The 19801-nt window shown below is 33.8% G+C and overlaps 3 protein-coding genes across 4 annotated transcripts; all 3 read right to left on the bottom strand.

The window, feature by feature from the left end:
• Nucleotides 1-242: 242 nt before the first annotated feature.
• Nucleotides 243-4676, bottom strand: LOC114169166 (subtilisin-like protease SBT5.3). Its single transcript, XM_028054207.1, has 11 exons — nucleotides 4599-4676; nucleotides 4371-4462; nucleotides 4140-4237; nucleotides 3869-4018; nucleotides 3682-3793; nucleotides 2564-3104; nucleotides 2366-2460; nucleotides 1864-2106; nucleotides 1635-1749; nucleotides 1083-1290; nucleotides 243-790 (listed from the first exon to the last, which is right to left on the bottom strand). Exons 1-11 carry the CDS (start codon nucleotides 4674-4676, stop codon nucleotides 243-245), a joined length of 2280 nt encoding a protein of 759 aa, XP_027910008.1.
• Nucleotides 4677-5945: 1269 nt separating this feature from the next.
• Nucleotides 5946-10397, bottom strand: LOC114169167 (subtilisin-like protease SBT5.3). The gene is made up of 11 exons (XM_028054208.1): nucleotides 10283-10397; nucleotides 9852-9943; nucleotides 9620-9717; nucleotides 9236-9388; nucleotides 9050-9161; nucleotides 7908-8448; nucleotides 7713-7807; nucleotides 7376-7615; nucleotides 7144-7258; nucleotides 6776-6983; nucleotides 5946-6613 (listed from the first exon to the last, which is right to left on the bottom strand). Exons 1-11 carry the CDS (start codon nucleotides 10361-10363, stop codon nucleotides 6066-6068), a joined length of 2283 nt encoding a protein of 760 aa, XP_027910009.1. The 5' UTR covers nucleotides 10364-10397; the 3' UTR covers nucleotides 5946-6065.
• Nucleotides 10398-11940: 1543 nt separating this feature from the next.
• On the bottom strand, nucleotides 11941-16508 carry LOC114169640 (protein SUPPRESSOR OF K(+) TRANSPORT GROWTH DEFECT 1-like). Of its 2 annotated transcripts, XM_028054880.1 has the most exons (8): nucleotides 15854-16325; nucleotides 15624-15729; nucleotides 14271-14469; nucleotides 12978-13046; nucleotides 12821-12895; nucleotides 12613-12711; nucleotides 12365-12520; nucleotides 11941-12261 (listed from the first exon to the last, which is right to left on the bottom strand). In XM_028054880.1, the coding sequence occupies exons 1-8, from the start codon at nucleotides 16323-16325 to the stop codon at nucleotides 12136-12138; spliced, it is 1302 nt and encodes a 433-aa protein (XP_027910681.1). In that variant the 3' UTR covers nucleotides 11941-12135. The 2 variants fall into 2 exon arrangements, with proteins under 2 accessions (XP_027910681.1, XP_027910682.1); XM_028054881.1 differs by lacking the exons at nucleotides 11941-12261; nucleotides 12365-12520; nucleotides 12613-12711; nucleotides 12821-12895; nucleotides 12978-13046 and having other exon boundaries at nucleotides 14271-14495; nucleotides 15854-16508.
• Between the last annotated feature and the right edge of the window lie 3293 nt (nucleotides 16509-19801).

Raw genomic sequence — 19801 nt, 5'->3', positions numbered from 1 at the left:
GTGCCTCTACATATATATCGTCTTAAATTAAGACTCTTAATATTAATATATGTAAATATAATATTTTAATAATGATAAAAATGATTTTTTTTAATAATGGGGTAAATTTTATAATTTAGTTAAAATTAAGATGAAGTTATGTGCAGATACAGAACTGATACTGCGATAAAAGATAGAACATTTGAATGCATTTTCTTTTGATGAAAACCTTATATTGATACAAAGCCAAGAAGCAATGAACATTAAGTAGATAGCACGTTGAGAGCAATAGGACTCCTCACCCTTTGTGTGCCATTGTTCCATACCAAAGCACCAAACACAAACTTTCCATTGCTATTCCTCAAAGGGAAGAAATCAATTCTGAAACTTTTTTTCTCCCCAATTTTCCAGAACTTCAATTCTGCTGGAGTAACAGTAACCTTCACACCAGATGGGTTTTCAACACTTGCATAATACACTGTTGGCTCCCCACCATAATAAGTAACTGTACGATAAACTGATAAACTTCCATTCAAGTTGGACACTCCAATCGAAGGATAATTGAAGTTGTAGGAAGCTGTAAGAGGTTTTTGGCATTGAGTAAGATTCCCAGTGAGGTTTCTGAGTTGTGCTGAACTTGCTCCATTGCTGCACAGAAAGTTCAGAACATCTTGGGAGTTAAATTCATATACTAATCCCGGATTTAGTGATGCAACTGGGATAACATGTCCGGATCCATAGTCAAATGGTGTGGTTGGAGTACCCTTTGGATCTCTTCCTATGAGGTGATGTGTGTTATCCATAACTGTGGCTGTAACATTAAAACAAAGGCATCGGTTAGAATGTGTTAGGAATGCAAGTGTAAGTTTAAGTTCCATATCGAGTAAAAGTAAGAAAGTTGAGCATTATATAAAGATGAAAACCCACAAATTCATTGTCTTAAGATTTTGGGTCAGAAGTAGTGTTAATCCCTTATATATGAGTTAGGCTCATGTCTAATTGATGTTGTATCTCTTCGGTGAACCATCGTAATAATCACAATTACAAACATCCACTCTTGTTCTTGACAAGGAATTTTTTAGCATGAACGAAGAATACCTTACCTGTTGTCATTATTGCAGACTTTATGGCTGCAGGACCCCAGTGTGGATGGTGAGATTTTATATTTGCTGCAACTGCAGTTATATGGGGGCAAGACATTGATGTTCCTGAAAGGATGTTATAGTTGAGGGCTCGTTCTTCAACTGTGGCTAAAGTTCCAACCGGAGACCATGCTGCTAAAATATTCACTCCAGGTGCTGTGATGTCAGGCTTCATAATTTCATGAAAACACACTATTTAGCATCATATATAATTATGGGACCAAGTATATATCAACCTTCAACACTATATCCCTTTGTGTCAATTAGACCAGAATAATCAAATTTGGATTCTCTGTTGGGTTTTAAGTGTTGTTCCTCTACTGTGATTTCAAAATTCACATATGTACACTGATTTTGAAGTCTTAAAATATATTAAAAAGTTTTTTAAAGTACCAATGTGAGTGTATTTTTAATGCTAAACAGAGGACACTATCAAAAAACTCAACAAAGAATCTGGATTCAGAATAATTTGTTGTGCATGTAGCTCTAAACATAATCTATCTGTAAACTTGCCTTAATAATGTCTGGTGTTATTATATTTGGTCCCATGGAAGAAAAAATTGCCACTTCTGGTGCAGGTTTGGTACCAACTACAGTTATTGTTGGGTAGATTCTAGCTTTGGGATTCCTGACATAGTAAAACATTAGTAGACAATGTTTCATGATCAATATTTTGATAATTAGTGTGACTAACTTGTTACTAAATATTTTCTCTCCTTTGTAGCAAACTTTTAGGACTCACTTCTCTGTCAATGTATAGGCTTGAAGCTCTTCTAAGGCATCCTGACCAATGAGAGTGGTTGGGATGGCAAATTGAAAACCAAAATCTTTGGCATTGTGGTCATTAAGTATCATTCCAACACCCCCACCTTGCCTTATTGTTAAGGCCTTCTCTCGTCTGTCATCACTCAAGAAATCCTCAATTGTGCAAATCACAATCTTACCTTTGATTAAGGTAGGATCTAGAGTATTGTTCTTGCAGAAGCTGTACGAAGAAATCAAAGAATAGTATTAAAAAATTTGAATCATGTCACCCTGGTTTAATGAGACCAGTTTTGTCTGCCATTAAAAATATTTTTTTGTTTCAAATCCACAACAAATACTGTCTCATTCTCTCACTAAAGTACTTGTTTGAGTTTGCTTAAAGAGTGTAGAGTAGACGCCAAGAAGTTGCGTAGGTAGAATCTGAAACATTTATCAATGTTGAAATTTGTTTGTTCTTAGAGAAATAATGCAGAAGATACCTTGCATTTATGGGTGAAACTCCAGTAGCTGCAGCGGCACTTCCATATATCAAATCATACGATTGATTCATTCTTGTTGGATTCAAAGAAGAACCCTGAAGGCAGATAAACCTTTCTTGATTAAATTAACTGATACTGGAATGCATTAGATGTATACTAATGTTAACTATAGAAATTGTTTGTTATTGTTGACTTAACCTTTAAGATCTTTGAGTTACCAAGGTAGATAATTGAACTGAATTCCCTGTCTATTGTGCTAGCAGCAACAGTCATGATCCAAGGAGCAACATTACAAGCAGTACCTGGAAAAAACGAGTTTCCAGCTGCAGCAGAGACAAAAACTCCGTTTTGGAAAGCATGGAATGATCCTATGCTGATAGCATCCTCAAAGTAAATTGGCTGAGAAAGACCAGGGCCAAGGGAGAGAGATAGTATGTCAACTCCATCATGGATGGCATCATCCATGGCAGAAAGAATATCAGCATCACTGCAGAACCCCAACCAACAGACCTTGTAGATGGAAAGTCTGGCACTTGGTGCACCCCCTCTAGCAGTTCCTTTGGCAATGCCAAGTAAACTGGCATTGCCAACAATGGATCCTGCTATTGTTGAAGCCGTGTGTGTTCCATGTCCACCGCTGTCTCGGGCTGACCGGAAAAATATCCTGTTGGCAATGCTCTTTAGAGGACCATTTTCTGCTTCAAACCCCTTTGAATAGTACCGTGCACCAATAATTTTCCTGAAAATCCAAACTCCAGGTGAGATGACATAGGTAGTGAAGGACTTGTGACACTTTCTACTACCGGGATTTTGTAGGGTTAAGTTAGACTTAAAGTCTACTTCTTAACATATATATTAGAGCCATGAGTTATGGCCTATCCTAACAAAGTTTGATGATTGTTGAGTTTATTGTTCTACCAATTTGCAGTATTTAAGTGGATGAATGCAAATTTCACCTTACACATCGTTTTGTAAAGTTGAAGTTTACTTTTTAACAATGAGTCTTCTTTCTTACAAAGTACTTAACTTTCTCGTTTCTAACCGATATGAGACTTGGACTCATACTTGAATTCCCAACCATTTATACCCGATGTAGAACTCCAACTCACACTTAGCTACAACAAATGCTAATATCTTTCATTTTATAGTGTTTTATCTCTTCTACACTTTGTGGTTAACCCAATTCAAAAAAGTATTAAATGATGCAGAACCCAAATTATGTTCAACAGATGGCATGTGTTGCATAACTTCATTATGTACATCGGATGCAGTACCTACCACTGTATTAGGTTTTGAATTCCAAAATGAGTTCTTACTTGTTGCAATTGGCTAGTGTGAAGTTATCACCAGTAACACACTCTCCCTTAAACTTTTCAGGCACAGGACCTAATCCATAATCATTAAAGCTTTCTGATTCTGGCCAGATTCCTGAAAACCAATGTTAAGTCACTCTTTGTAATCTAAATGAAAGAAAAAAGAGAAAGTACCAAAAAAATTATTTACCAGAGTCAATGACACCAACAATGACATCTGATGCAATGTCCAATGCTGCATGATTCTCGTAGGCAGTCTCCAATCCAAGAAAATCCCAAGAATGTGTTGTGTAAAGTTTATTCATTTTGCTCTCAAAAACGGATACCACTGAGTTATATTCTGAAACAAAATTGTTTTAGAAAACTGTTCTTTAGATGACAATCAAAGATTATTTTAACTGGGAATCTCCCTGTCATATTCAAAATGTTTTCTTGTAAAATTGACACAGTGGAAGCAATACCTGCAAGTTGTTTAGCTTGCTCTGGAGTGATCATGGCCGAGAAGCCTTGAAAGCTTTTACTGTAATGGTAGACTGCAACACCCTTTGCTTCACTGAGGCTGAAAAGTGTAAAGAATTTACACAGGAAACCCTTTTTAGCCTGAATATTGTTCCATTTTGAATAAAACAAAAAGAAAAACACTGATAATTGTAATTAAGTCCTTGAAGTTCATCTCAAATTGTGTGGCATGCCTTCCAGTAACAGAAGCTAGTATCTCATGGTTTTCTCTGATAACAGATTCTGAATTAGGATGTGAATGATCTCCCATGTAAACTATGTAATGCTACAACAATTCAAATCCAAAAAATTAGTTTTGATCTGTGCAAGTAGTTGCTACTAGTAACTTATCTCATAGGGTGCAGTTGCATGCAGATTACACAGACACACATGCATCAAGTTCAAGTGAATGTGTTCCTTACCTTTGGGGTGGATCCATTCACCAGAGTATACCCAAAGAAGAGAAGGATGAAAAAACTTGAAATTTTTTCAAACCCCATGATATTCCCTAAGGGTTCAGAGTAGAAAGATAGATGTTGAAATAGTGACCCTTTTTATGGTAGATTATAGGGCAGTTTTATAACCAAAAATGAACAAACTTATATGTTATTTCATGTAAAAAAATCATTTGCCGGCTTTATATGTTTCTGTTTACAACTTAGTGAACACATGAGATTCTAAACAAAGCAAAAAAGACATCTATAGGATAAGATGAATGTATATTGATTTAATTAATCACTTGGTCATTGTATTATAACCAACATGGGTCATTATTTGCTGGACTCGTATTTGTATCTTTCACAACAACGTTATTTGCAACTGTACAAATTTTCCAATATTTAAAACTTCAATTAATCTATCTTGTTTGAAACTCGAAAGTGTGTTGTTGGCGACACAAATTGTATGTTTACAATGCAAAATGTTTCATTTCAAATTTCTTTTTATGTTAAAACAAAAGCTATGGTGCTGGTAAGAAGTAAAATGTGCTGAGTAATAATTGAATTTACTGATGTGGACTTTCAGGATTCAAGCAATAAGAAAAGGTGATCTCAAAGAATGCAACAAATTAAGAAGACTTCAAAGCACAGATAATGGGTTCGTATGAAGTCAATAAAAGGAACCTAAGAAGATTCAACTCTAAGAAGTTCTTCAAGATAAAACTTGATAATTGTAAGAAATTTAAGGGTGAGAAGTCAGAGTTCCATATTTAGTGGAGATGAGTGAGACCAACAATACATAAGAAAGCTTTTACTTCATTCCAAATTTAAAAAATGAAAAACTAACAGTTTAGTCTCAATTTATTAAAATATGTGACACAATGAAACAATAAATTTTATTTGTAATATGCATCTTGATCCCCCTTGATGATAATTGATAAAGGTATAATGACCTACATTAACATCACAAAAACTACACAAAGTTTAACCACAATAAACACAGTGTGTTTACATAAAACATAATCAGGTTTGGACAAAGGTTAACCATTGATAAATGCTTTATATACCAACATTTAGAGCATTTATCTAGCAATTATCTTACTTGAAATTTTGCTTTAATTTGATGTTAATCCAGCCATTAAACAGGAGTAGGTCCAATATTTTTTCTTGAACTTTCTATTTTACTACTTGTATGATTTGGTATGCTTCCAAAAACAAGCTTTTTGTTAACCATCATGGAAAAACACAATGTTACAGTGTCCTTAACATGTGTAATACAATGTTTACCATGACTTAGAGAGCATATGCACTGATGATCACAGGCAATAGAAGTTCATAAATATTGGTTTGAGTTGAACCTTTCTTTTATTGCAGAAATCGAAGTGATATGATCATAAATGCATTTTCTTAGGTGTAAACCCAAGAATGACACAGACCAAGAAGCACTCCACATTAAGTAGAGAGTACATTGACACCAATAGGACTCCTAACCCTTTGTTTGCCATTATTCCATGTCAAGGAGCCAAACACAAAGTTTCCATTGCTTTTCTTGAAAGGGAAGAAATCAATCCTGAAAGTTATCTTCTCCCCAGTTTTGTAGAACTTCAATTCTGCTGGAGTAACAGTAACCTTCACACCAGATGGATTTTCAATACTTGCAGAATATACTGTTGGCTCCCCACCATAATAAGTAACTGTACGATAAACTGATAAACTTCCATTCAAGTTGGACACTCCAATGGAAGGATAGTTGAAGTTGTAGGAAGCTGTAAGAGGTTTTTGGCATTGAGTAAGATCCCCAGTGAGGTTTTTAAGTTGTGCTGGGCTTGCTCCATTGCTGCACAGAAAATTCAGAACATCTTGGGAGTTAAATTCATATACTAATCCCGGATTCAGTGATGCAACTGGATTAACATGTCCGGATCCATAGTCAAATGGTGTGGTTTGAGTTCCATTTGGTTCTCGTCTTATGAGATGGTGTGTGTTATCAGTAACTGTTGCTGTAACATTAGGAAAAAAACGGCATTAATTTAAGATGATCATAGTAACAAACACCTATTCTCATGACTTTGGTAGTTGCCACAAAGTTTTGAAGCATGAAAAACGAGTTTGGATTCTCTACCGAAAAATTCAATAGAAAATCTGCACTCATGAAAACTTACCTGTTGTCATTATTGAAGACATTATGGCTGCAGGACCCCAAGATGGGTGGTGAGATTTAATAATTGCTGCAACTGCAGTTATGTGTGGACAAGACATTGATGTTCCTGAAATGATGTTGTAGTTGACAGGTCGTTGTTCAACTGTGGCATCAGTTCCTACTGGAGACCATGCTGCCAAAATATTCAGTCCAGGTGCTGTGATGTCTGGCTGCAGAGTTGAATTAGAGCACACTAGTTAGCATAAATGGCTATAGAATAAACCTTCAACACTATGTCCTCTGTATCCTTTCTGGGTCAACAAAAAGGTTAACTAGGAAGAATCTGGTGCATGCAGTAGTCTAAATATACATGAGTCTAAGTAAACTTGCCTTAATAATGTCTGGTGTTATAATATTTGGCCCCATAGAAGAAAAAGCTGCCATTTGTGGTGCTGGTTTGGTACCAACTACAGTTATTGTTGGGTAGATTCTAGCAGTAGGATTCCTGACATAATAAAGCATTAGCGGACGATGTTTTATGGATCAATCTTCTGACAATGAAGTGTGACTAACAATGATATTATAGATTTATTGCTCTATTTGACAAACTTTTGAAACTCACTTATCAGTCTTTATATATGCTTGAAGCTCTTCTACAGCATCCTGACCAATGAGAGTGCTTGGGATGACAAATTGAAAACCAACATCTTTGGCATTATGATCAATAAGTATCATTCCAACCCCTCCACCTTTCCTTATTTCTATGGCCTTCTCTTGTCTGTTATCACTGAAATTCTCGATTGTACAGATCACAATTTTACCCTTGATCAAGGTAGGATTTAGAGTATTGTTCTTGCAGAAGCTGTTACATGGAGAAATCAAGGAAATAGGATTAAAAGTTCAATCATGTCACTTTATAACAGCAAAGTTTGTGATCAGCCACATAACAGAGAGAATACCTTGCATTTACTGCTGAAACTCCAGCAGCTGCAGAAGCACTTCCATATACCAAACCATACTGGTGCTCCATTTTTATTGGATTCAAAGAAGAACCCTGATGGAGTTTATAAACCTTAATTTAGTAACCGAGACTGATATATGCATTACACGTATATTGGTGTTAAAATTTCAAAAGGGTTTGTTGATGACTTCACCTTTAAGACCTTTGAGTTGCCAAGGTAGATGTTTGAACTGAAATCTCTGTCTATGGAGCTAGCAGCAACAGTGAGGATCCAAGGAGCAACATTGCATGCAGTACGTGGAAAAACTGAGTTTCCAGCTGAAGCAGAAACAAGAATACCCTTTTGAAATGCATGGAATGTTCCTAAACTGACTGCATCTTCAAAGTAAATTGGCTGAGGAGGATTAGGACCAAGAGAAAGAGATAATATGTCAACGCCATCATGAATAGCATCATCCACTGCTGAAAGAATATCAGCATCACTGCAAAAGTCAAACCAACAGGCCTTGTAGATGGAAAGTCTAGCACTTGGGGCACCACCTCTAGCTGTTCCTTTGGCAATGCCAAATAAGCTGGCATTAGCAACAATGGACCCTGCTATTGTGGAAGCTGTGTGTGTTCCATGTCCATCATTATCTCGAGGTGACCGGAAAAATATCTTATTCACAACACCATCTAGAGGGCCATTTTCTGCTTCAAACCCTTTTGAATAGAACCGAGCACCTATAATTTTCCTGAAAAATCCAAACTCCAGGTGAATGACATAGCAAATGACAATCTTTATATATCAGTTGCATACCATAAGTTTCTGCCATAAACCAGCTATCGAAAAAGTTTAGCCTATTCGGTGAGGGAACATGAATGTATGATGAATTTGAACACATTCATTCATGTAAGAGAATCTAGTTTGTGCTGAAATCTAGTATTTCTTATTAGAAGAATTATGTTGGCAAAGATAGAAGTAGAAATCTAGACCACTTTATGTAGTCCTACAACAACTAGTAATAAGGTCAATTTACAAGTTAGTTTTGTAAAATTGACATTCGTATATACCCCCGACGTGAGGATGTTAGAAGTCTCTCATCGATAGCCGTTTACAGTATTTTGTAAGTTGGTTTTATAAGATTGAATTAGACTTAAAGTTCATTTCTTAATATTTTGTCATAGACATGCTAATAGCGTGTTAGAGATTAACACTGTCCCAAAATTTAAACTATTAGGTGAAAAATGTGATGATTTTACATTACACTTTAACAGTTTCAACTGCTTGATTTATTTACTTCAATATTGTACATCAATCTCAAAAACAGTCAATGATGGATTTTGAGTTCTTACCTGTTGCAATTGGCTAGTGTAAAGTTATCACCAGTCACACACTCTCCTTTGAATCTTTTGGGCACGGGACCTAATCCATAATCAGTGAAGCTTTCCGATTCCGGCCAGATTCCTGAAAACCAATGTTGAGTCACTTGTTTTTAATCCAAATGACAGAAAAAAGAGAGTGCAAAGGAAAATATTAACCAGAGTCAATGACACCAACAATGACTTCGGATGCAGTGTCCAGTGGTATAGGATGGTTCCTGTAGATAGTATCCAATCCAAGAAAATCCCAAGAATGTGTGGTGTGGAGTTTATTCATTTTGCTCTCAAAAACTGACACTACCGATTTATGTTCTGAAACACAATTCAAAACGTTGTTCAGAGCCTGAGCAAGTAAATGGTCGATGAATTCCTTATAGAATATGTTTTTTCACTCTGAAACCTGAGCAAATACAACTCCAAATTGGAGCCACATATTTTAAATCCAGAGGCCATTTTCAAATTATTGAATTAGTCCTCATTATTTCCTTGTCTCCAATATAGTGAAAAGATGAAGACAGAAGCATATAACACTGGAAATAATACCTGCAAGTTGAGTGGCTTGTTCAGGTGTAATCATAGCTGAGAAGCCTTGGAAGCTTTTACTGTAATGGTGGATGGTTGCTGCTTTTGCTTCACTTAGGCTGAAAAGTAGAAAGAATGTACACAGGAAGTCCATTTTGGTCAAAACTATTCCTTTTTCAAATAAATTAAAATTAGAAGAACACTTATAACTATAAACAATTCTATGGATTTTATCTCAAAATGAGTGGCATGCCTTCCAGTGACTGAAGCTAGTATCTCATGGTTTGCTCTGATCACGGATTCTGAATTAGGGTGTGAATGATCTCCCATGTAAACTATATGATGCTGTATCAATACAACTCCAAAAGTTAGTTTAGTTCCATACAAGTAGTTTATAGCTTTTACTCTAAGTCCAGATTCTTTTTTGAATTTTTTAGTATTGTCCTCAACTGAACATTAAAAATACAGTGATGTGGTATATTAAATTTCTTTTAATATATTTTAAAACATCAGAATTGTTATCCATGAGTGTATTACAAAGACACAATAAAGAAACAGTACAGACAAACTTAACAGAGAATTCAAATTCCTTCTACTATTGTAGCTAAGAGGCTGTACATGCATGCAACTAACGTAGACAGCATTGCATGCATACATCAAGTCCAAGTGAAATATGCTCCTTACCTTTGGGGTGGATCCATTCACCAAAGTATACCCTATGAAAAGGAGAAGGGTGAAATAGCTTAAAACTTTGGCAAACCCCATGATACACTGAAAGGGTCCAGAATAGAAAGCTGGAGTTGGAAATGGTGACTAATTTTATGGTTGGTGATTCGTCCATTTTATAGCCAAAACTGACCAATTCAAACAGTTGCCGGCTTTATATTTTTCTGTTTATTACTTGGTGTACAATTAGGATTCTTCAGAAAGTAAAATGACATTCACAAAAGGAGATAAGATGAATATATATTTAACGAACTAACAGCATTTGGACGAATTATAAACAACAATGATTGGATTCAAACTTGTATCATTCACAGCTACATTACAGAGAACTAACACCAATTGTCCAATATTTAAAACATAAAAGGACGATGGGTCTTCCCTTTGTCTGAACTTGAGTGTGTTATTGGCAACTACAAATGGCATATACTCACCCAGATACCAAAAGCTACAGTGTATGTTAGAGTCTTTAGAAAGAAAAAAACTACAGTTCACTACTACATGCTTCTTCCAAAGATACTCTGTTATTCAATTCTTTCTGCTGTAGGTGTTTGAGTTAGATCAGATTTTGAAAAAAAAAACATCCAGAACAATCTATTTTCATTGGTTTAGACTGATTTGAAGTTTTCAGAAGAAAAATGCAATCCAAATCAAACCGGTTCAATAAAACCTGGATTGGTTTAATTTGGAATCATTCAATTGTATGTAAATACACAAAATTTTGTTGAGATAAATATAGTTTTGTCCAAAATCTCACACACAGTTCTATTATTAAGAAAAAATAAACTACTTTTATGCTGAGTAATTGACTTCCATAAGATATACAAATAAGAAAAATTATAAAAGTTTTTTCAGTGAATTTTAATCCTAACTCAACTCGACAAAACTAACTCGTAAAGGAAAATTTGCACCTATTTATATACTGTTAAATCGTCTTATTTTTAACCAATATGAAAATTCTAACAAAATATATATATATATATATATATATATATATTTATATAAGAAAATAGTTAATAGTAACAAAAAAAAAACACTAAAAAGCTGAACTTGCTTTCTCCAAATTGATGTTTTGCATACCAAGTAGAATGATTGAGTCCTTCTAGTCAGGCTTTTCTTAACATCTATATCATACTTGTCCCTGTTCTTTTGCAAAGGATGTGTGGCAAACCACTTTTGATTTTATATGTCCATTTGGCAGATCACCTCCCTCACACTTATAACTGATAGTAACCAGACAGCTTACATGTTACTTCAAATCATCAAATGGCCGTCCAGAAGATTCAAACTAATAGATGAATGAAAAGTTATCTGTTTCTGTAGATGACTTCTAACTCTATCAGGAATCGATACCCGCTGTTCTCTTTCAAGTCCATAAATGGCCTTGCCAAGAATATTTTCACATAGATGAATCACATCTTATACAATTTACAATCTCTTTTAGGAGTATTTTGAAGTGTAAACTAATCTCACATCTGGTTTAACATTCTGTTGAAAACTATATTTTATGGTTAAAAGACTGTTTCTTAGTATCGAAACTAGTATGTCTGTTGCAGCTTGGTGAAGCACAGCAGCAAAAATTCTCAAACCTGAAAACCCTAAAATTTGTGAATCCTCCATTAAAATGCAGACAAACATGAGTAACCGGTACCATATATCACATGAAATTTATTTTTCTGAGAATTTCAGACTGTTTTTATACACAATTTATGAGAAGTAAAATTATGCACTTCACTTGATCCAATAGTTCTGTAAATTACAAATAATAACATGTTTGAACTAGTGCATATAGTCGAAGAAAAATTCCGTCAGAATTATCCTTCCTCTCCGAACTCCTTTGTGAATCTCTCATGAACATCGAGGTCGGTCTTGCTTACAGTGGGTCTTTGTCTAGCAAGTACTTTGTCAAAATCTGTCCTCGATATAGGTGGTGGCAGGATCTGTGGAGCAGACGGGACATAAAAATTATTACTCTTCAATAATGAGTTAGATAATGAAATTCTGGAGTCCTAGTGTCATAAAAATCTGCATCAGCTTGAATACCTGTGAAGCAAGTCCTTTCGCAGCAAGCTCCTGCATTGTAATTTGTATTGCACTCTGTTGCTTTGGTCCACATGGAATCCACATGCCCTCAGGATTCTTAAAGAAAAACATGGCATCTTGGGTTTTGCGAACAGGTTCAAATAAAACATCTTTGACCTGTAAAATAGGTAAAATTACCTTTGCCTTAAAATTCTTCTAAGTAAAAATGATCATTCTAACTACGCATTTCACATAGAAGTCAAACTTACACAGACAGATATATCTGAACCTGAAAACCCCTCTGTCCGGCGAGCCAAATGTTCAAAATCACTTTCTGTCAAACTATGGGGAGTATCTCCTAGGTGCACCTGTTCAATTTATCAACGAAGAAAAAGACATAGTAAGACCATTTGCTAGGTTCACAATACATAATAAGACCAATCCTTCAATGAACATCATCGTGCATATTGCCCATACCTTGAACATGTGCTGGCGAGCCTTCAAATCTGGTAGGGGTATGTATATTCGCTTATCAAAACGTCGCCTTATTGCCTACAATAACAACTTGATCAATATAAATAGTATCATACCGTTGACTTAAAATAAGAACTAGTAACCATAACTATTTTCTTACCTGGTCTAGAGCATAAGGTGTATTTGTAGCCGCTAGAACCAGAACTTTCTGATCATTGTGTCCTACACCCTACAACGTAAAATGGAAAACCAACATTATGATAGAAACCTTGAATCTTCTGAATTAGAAGATAAGGATGCATAATAATGTTAATTACAGGGGGAGAGGATAGTTCGAACACCTTTTTTTTGAAAAAAAAAACAAAGATATATGTATAACAAAACTTGAGCCATACATGATGTGTTCAGCTTAATAAAAAAATGCTATATATGACGAGACTCGAGTCATTAATCAAAAAGTGCGCACAACTTTCTATATGGCTAAAAATCATCCAATATGTCACTTTACAGATTCTTTTACCGTTAAAAAAGAGTAATAATACTATCACCAAATCTAGGCTTGGCCAGTCAAGTGATTATGGATGCCCAAAAAAAAAACTGCAAATGATCAAACAATTAAAGTATTGAATAATTTATGTCAAGAGTCACAATTTCAGGAAACAAGGAAATACACAAAAAGAAGAATATAATAGATGTAGATATAAGGCAGTTTGCACAATGATGGAATACTATGAAAAACATGTAGAACATATCAAGCATAACAATTGTTTGTATTATAATTTATAATGTTCAGTAGGCAAGGAAACGGAGAAAGAATACAGAAAATGATATTCTTAAATTGATATGGTTGAAAATATAATATAACAGTCCTTTCTATCATAAAACATGAATCACACGAAATCATTTAACTCAATCAAAGACCAAAATATTATTCGTCATATGATTCTTTTTAAAAACTTCCTCTTAAGTCCTTCTTGGTTACTCTTTCTTTCTTTTCACTGGATTAAGAACCATGTAATTTACTCCCTGCACTAGTCCTGGCTATTACAAAACAATAATTATTAAGAAAAATAGGACTAGTATAGTCAGTATTACTCCAGTTAATATCGAAAGGCTACTAACCCAAGGAAGCAACAAATTAATATTCTAAGATTTTCCAAAATATTCTAAGACACAAATGATTTAATGGGATATTTTACAGACATCCCAACAACAAAGGTAATGTGTCAGGTAGCTCTAGATGGCTTATTAAAGGAAACGATAAAAGCCCAAACAACTGATAAGGGGATGAAACTTAATTCAACTGCTCCTCAAATAAAGTAAGGATAATTCATCAACATCCTAAACCCGTATACAATCTCCTTCACTAGTTCCGCATAATGCAATTCAGATGTAAACTAAAAACATATGATCTAATCAACATATTACCAACTTGACACCATAAATTTTTTACCTGCATCTGCACCAGAACTTCAGTTTTAATTCGTCTTGAAGCCTCACTCTCGTTACCCTCTCCACGCTGACCACACAGAGAATCTATTTCATCAATGAATATGATAGAAGGTGCACTTTCACGAGCCATTTCAAAAAGATTTGAAACCAACTTTTCACTTTCACCCATCCACTTTGAAACTAGGTCTGATGAAGAAACACTGAAGAATTCAAAAGTTAAAAAATGCTGCAAAAAAAAATGCCCCCCTAAGCACTCACGTTTACAGCCTTATTTAACAATACAAGATCACTATGAAGACAGAACTGTTTGATTTGCTTGCACAAGCACAAGGAACTAAATCAATCATAATCATGAATATGTCATTGTCACTCAAATTGAAAATTTTAACAATTAACAATGTTGATGATGATGTGAAATCATCCATGTTGACACACATTTATCGACCAAACTTAGTGTGTTTCAATTCACACTGGATAATCCAAGATATTATGTTAGAAAACAGAGAAATAGTACAAGAACTCAAAAATAAAATAAAAGTTGAAAAGGGAAATAAAACAGACAATAAACAATAATGTACTTTCACCGAAGGAAGGAAAAATTGCAATACCCCTCTCTCTAACATCGAGAAAAGAACAATAACACTCTCTCTTGGAAATGGAAAAAACAACTACTAGGAGAATGAAAGCAGAAACTACTTTTTTCCTCGCTCAATTTTTCTCTCAGGCACTGAGACAGTAAAAAAGAAAAAGAAGTGAGACTTCTCTTCACAAAATCATGTTGAAATTTCAAGTAATGTGGTTTAACCTAATGTTCACACGTTTGGTTTGATGTTAAGGATCTAGAATTGCTTTTTATTTGAAGTAACTTCAGCTAATTTTTTGTTGCACCAAAAGAAATATATTGAATTACTGAGTGTGCTAAGTGTGTGTTTGGATTAACGATGACAAACTTGAAAATTTAATGAATTGATTGTGGTTAAAACTGACTGTGAAGTGGAGTGATCTACATTTAGATATTTTTATTATAGAAACAGGTTAGTATTATTAAAACTTAATATAATTTTTTTTATCCAAGCGAAAACTATCCATAGTTGTTTGAACTCATGATCAATTCTAGACACATAATAAACTCCTCAACATGAAACTAAACCTCAAAAATTAATCTAAATCACAATAACTGGTGGTATCTCAACATGGAAAATCCAAAATGAAACCAAACAACCACAAAGTTCTGCCGGTAACTTGCTTTTAACAAACATACATCCAAATTGCATCACTCCAAAATCAATTTTGCAAAACCTCACCCAAACACATAATTAATCCAGCTTAAACAACAGAAAATCAAAAAATTCACCTGAAGAATGTCGAATCAGCTTCTGTTGCAACAGCCTTGGCCAAATACGATTTACCCGTCCCAGGTGGTCCGTACAACAAAAACGCTCTCCAAGGTCGTCGTTTACCTGAACCGACCAAACCATCCACCAAACAGCAGAAAATTCAAACTTCAGGTTTAAGGTTACACCATCACCGTTCCTCAATCGGATAATCAAAAACAAACAACAACAAAAAAAGTCAAAACCTCACCGGTGAAAAACTGAGGAAACTTCACGGGCAAGATAACCGCTTCCTGCAGAGCCTGTTTGGCACTCTCCAGCCCCGCCACGTCGTTCCACTTCACGTCGGGCTTTTCTCTAACGATGGCAGAGTTGAGCCCGGCCCGGAGCTTGGCCTGTTCAGGATCCTCCCCGTCACCGCCGGCGCCGTCCTTGGGCTTAGTCTTGGGCCTGGTAGCGACAGCAGCATCCCCGGAGGAAGGTGGGCCGCTGGGCCCATCATCTAGGACGGCCCGGATCTCCTCGGCCCGACGCAGGTACTCCGTGAATTTCTGCGTGATGGCCTCCTTGATCTTAGGGTTCTTCTCATACTTGAGGTGCGTTTTGAAGTACTCCAACGCGTTCATGTAAAGTTGAAACGCTTTCGCGTAATTACCTTTGTTGTCTTCATCCACCGCTTGCTTCACGTACTCTATTGCTTGTTCTTTGAAATTGCTATACATCTTTTTCTTCTTGTTCTGTGATTTTGTGAAGGATCTGATTGTGAAGAAGAAGAAGAAGAAGACGAAGAAAAGGATGCGCGTGGAAAGAGAAAGCGTTTGGAATGGTTGGGCGAGTCAGAGAAGGTTCTTCCGTCGAACCTTCCTTCGCAGGGAATCGAATTTCGTGAATTCGCGGGTTTATATATATTCCTCAATTGGAATCCTTGGATGAAGATCGAACGGTTTGTGTTTCGGATGCGTATTTTGGGTTGGATTCATTTGTATGAAACAAAAACTGTTCGATCTTTATTTAACGGTTCTTATTCTCTGCGTGTGTGATTGCGTGAGTAGGGAGACTTCAGGGAAACCCGTCTCGCCTGCGTAATGCTTTGCGTTTCATTTTGTATGTTTTTTTTTTTTTTCCTGAGGAACAGGTTTTCTTTCTAATACATTGATATATTTTAATCTTTGGTTTAGTTATGTAATTTAAGTATTTTTAATTCAGTTGTTATTAAATTTTATTGTTTATTGAATATTTAGGTATAAAGTTTATATTTTTTAATTCTTTTATTAATCAGTGACTATTATCTATTTATTCGTTATCTTATTTAATTGTTATGATTCTGATGGAGTATTAAGAGAAGAGAGACTTTTTTACGTGACTCCTTGAATACTAGTTTAATTATAAGTGTATTTGAATCTAAAACACAATTTTCATAAAAAAAATATGAAAAATCTATTGCAATTAGTTGACACATTTCATATAAGTTAAATAATTAGATTTGTCCAAATTTATCTATAAAATATAAAAATGAGTTAAACATTGAACGCGTAGATCCAAAAGAGTCACATAGACTACTTATTTTTCTCTATCTGCATATTTCTAAAAGTCTCACGGTTTACCTCTTTTTCTCTCAACTCAGAAAGTTGAAGATATTTATGATTTATGATTGCATGGACTTGTATTTGGTGTTATTTGAACTTATATAATATGTGTTAAACTAAGTTATTTTAAAACCGTTGAATTATTATTTATTATTTTCATTAATTATGGGATGAAATTTTGAATTGATAGAGCATTATTATATAATTTTTTTTTTCATATGAAGTAGCCTCTTACGAAATTGGTTTACAAGTCAAGTTTAAAAATTCTATGAATTTACGTAAATTTTCGAGTCTGGTCATCTTGATCCAATGTCCTAATCCATCAATATAGTAAAAAAAAATGTAAAAAATCTAGCCATAAGGAGATCACCACAATTTCTTCAATGAAAGAAGTTTACACAAAAAGCTAACATATACTCAAGTGTAATTTTAAGCATGAATATATTTAGGAATTTAAGGAAAGTGGTAGAAAGGAAATAAAATTTAATAAAATTTAAATCTTAGTAAATGAATACATGATATATGTTATTTAAGTTGTATATGTTGTTCTTTCTTATCATAAAATTCATCAATCATACAATCTTTATCAAACTTATGCTCAATGTAGATAATCAAACAATCAACTAGAAATTCATCTTGCATCTTATTTCTAAGTCTATTTTTCACAGTCTTTAGAAAAAGATATCTCAATTGTAGTAATTGAAACAAGTAGAGTTAATATTAATTGAATTAAATGATCAATCAAAGGATAAGTCAAATATTTTCTTATTTTCATCAATCCTTAAAATAGCTCAGAAATTGTTGATAGATAAGTTATCTCATTTGAGAATGAATGGAACATGAATTTCATAATGATGACAACTGGTCGGGTCAGATACAGATAATGCCTACTCGCAACAAAATGTCCACCTATTACTCGTTCGTTTACTTGTCAGGTACCCTTTTAGAAAATACCCACAAGCTTTTTAAAATTTGTGAATACTCGAATACTCGTAGATAGTCATAAGTGCAAATAGTATGATACTCGCACCCGATCCATTTATAAATGAATACTGCTACATGCTACCCTCCAAATGTAATAAATACTCGCAAGTACAACTATCTATTACGAACACAATACTTTTATCATCTCTACTCTGGATCCATTATTGATTTTAAGAATATTTATATATTTATATAATTTAATTTAATTTATATTGATCTTAATAATTATATTTGTTTTTACATTAAAATTTAAATTTCCCGTTCAATGTGTTTGATAGACGATGATTTACGGAGTTATACTGTAATTTCGATCTTGCTGTTTTTAGGAGATTTGCGAGATAACTTTGCTAATTTACCACTCTACCCCTTGTTATTATATTGGAAAATATAACATATCCGTTGCTGAAACTGCACTCATGGACTTGAGGTCTGCATAAAACATAAGATGTTTCATTGACTCTACTTCCCTTCCCTTCTATGTGTGTCTATTTGATTTTTCGTACCACACCCAAGCTTTGCAGAATTTTCATGGAGATATAGAAAAGTAAAGGAATGGATACACTCTACTTATATCTGATTCCACCTTGTTTCTTGCTTCTCCACTTACCCGATTCCATTGTTGATGTATCCGGTTCCAAGTGCTTCAAGTTTGTATCCAGATACGTATTGCATATATTCGATTAACAACTTCTTGTTTTTTTATTTTTTCATTGTTGTTACGTGGTGGCAAAAAGTTGGTGTTATTTTTTATCCGGATATGTATTTATTTTTTTCAATTAATAATTATCTTTAATATTTTAATATATGTAGAAAAAAAATTCAAAATTAATTACAATTTATCTAATTATTATTTTATACTATATTTAACATCAAGGGCAATTTTGTAATCTAATTTTTTCATAAATTAAATTTTATTTTTTATTAGTCACATCACTAAAATTTTACACAAATTTTCACAAAATTTACTCTCAAATCTACTTCACTATAACCTCCAAATTCCTTAAAAAAAAAACAATACAAACTTTATCCTCAAATCCACTTAAAGTAATTATTTCCATATCCCTCAAATCGTTCTACTTCTAAAAACACACCCTTAATATACTGATGTTCAAATCATCTTACCGTTATAAAATTTCAATATTTATTAATTTGTTACTAATTTATTATTTATTATACATGAAATATCTTACTACTAATTTGTTTTAATTTATTTTAAAGTTGCAGAACTTATTTTGTTTAATGAATTTAAATAAATATTTGATTAAATATTCACAAAATATGTGAAATTATTAACCATTACTTTATTTATATTTAAATTTTACTTTATTTATATTTACATTTTGTATTTTTATTTATTTATTTATCACAATTAATTGTATAATAAAATACATTTTATTAAAAAAAATCTATAAATAAGTTAGATACATTTTCCTAATAAAAATATAAAAATATTGTTATTCAATTTTACAAAATAAAATGATTATATTAAATTTTAATTATATTTTTATAAATTTAAATTTATATAAGAAATATATTTTAATTTCTTAGAAATCCTGTGCGTTGGCATGCGTAAAAGTTTAAATTTATATAATATTTTATCTATTTTTGCTATTTATATTTAATTTTCC

This window comes from Vigna unguiculata, chromosome 11 (assembly GCF_004118075.2).
Source record: "Vigna unguiculata cultivar IT97K-499-35 chromosome 11, ASM411807v1, whole genome shotgun sequence".
In the NCBI taxonomy this organism is placed as follows: Eukaryota; Viridiplantae; Streptophyta; class Magnoliopsida; order Fabales; family Fabaceae; genus Vigna; species Vigna unguiculata.
This window is presented reverse-complemented; position numbering and strand designations above follow the sequence as displayed.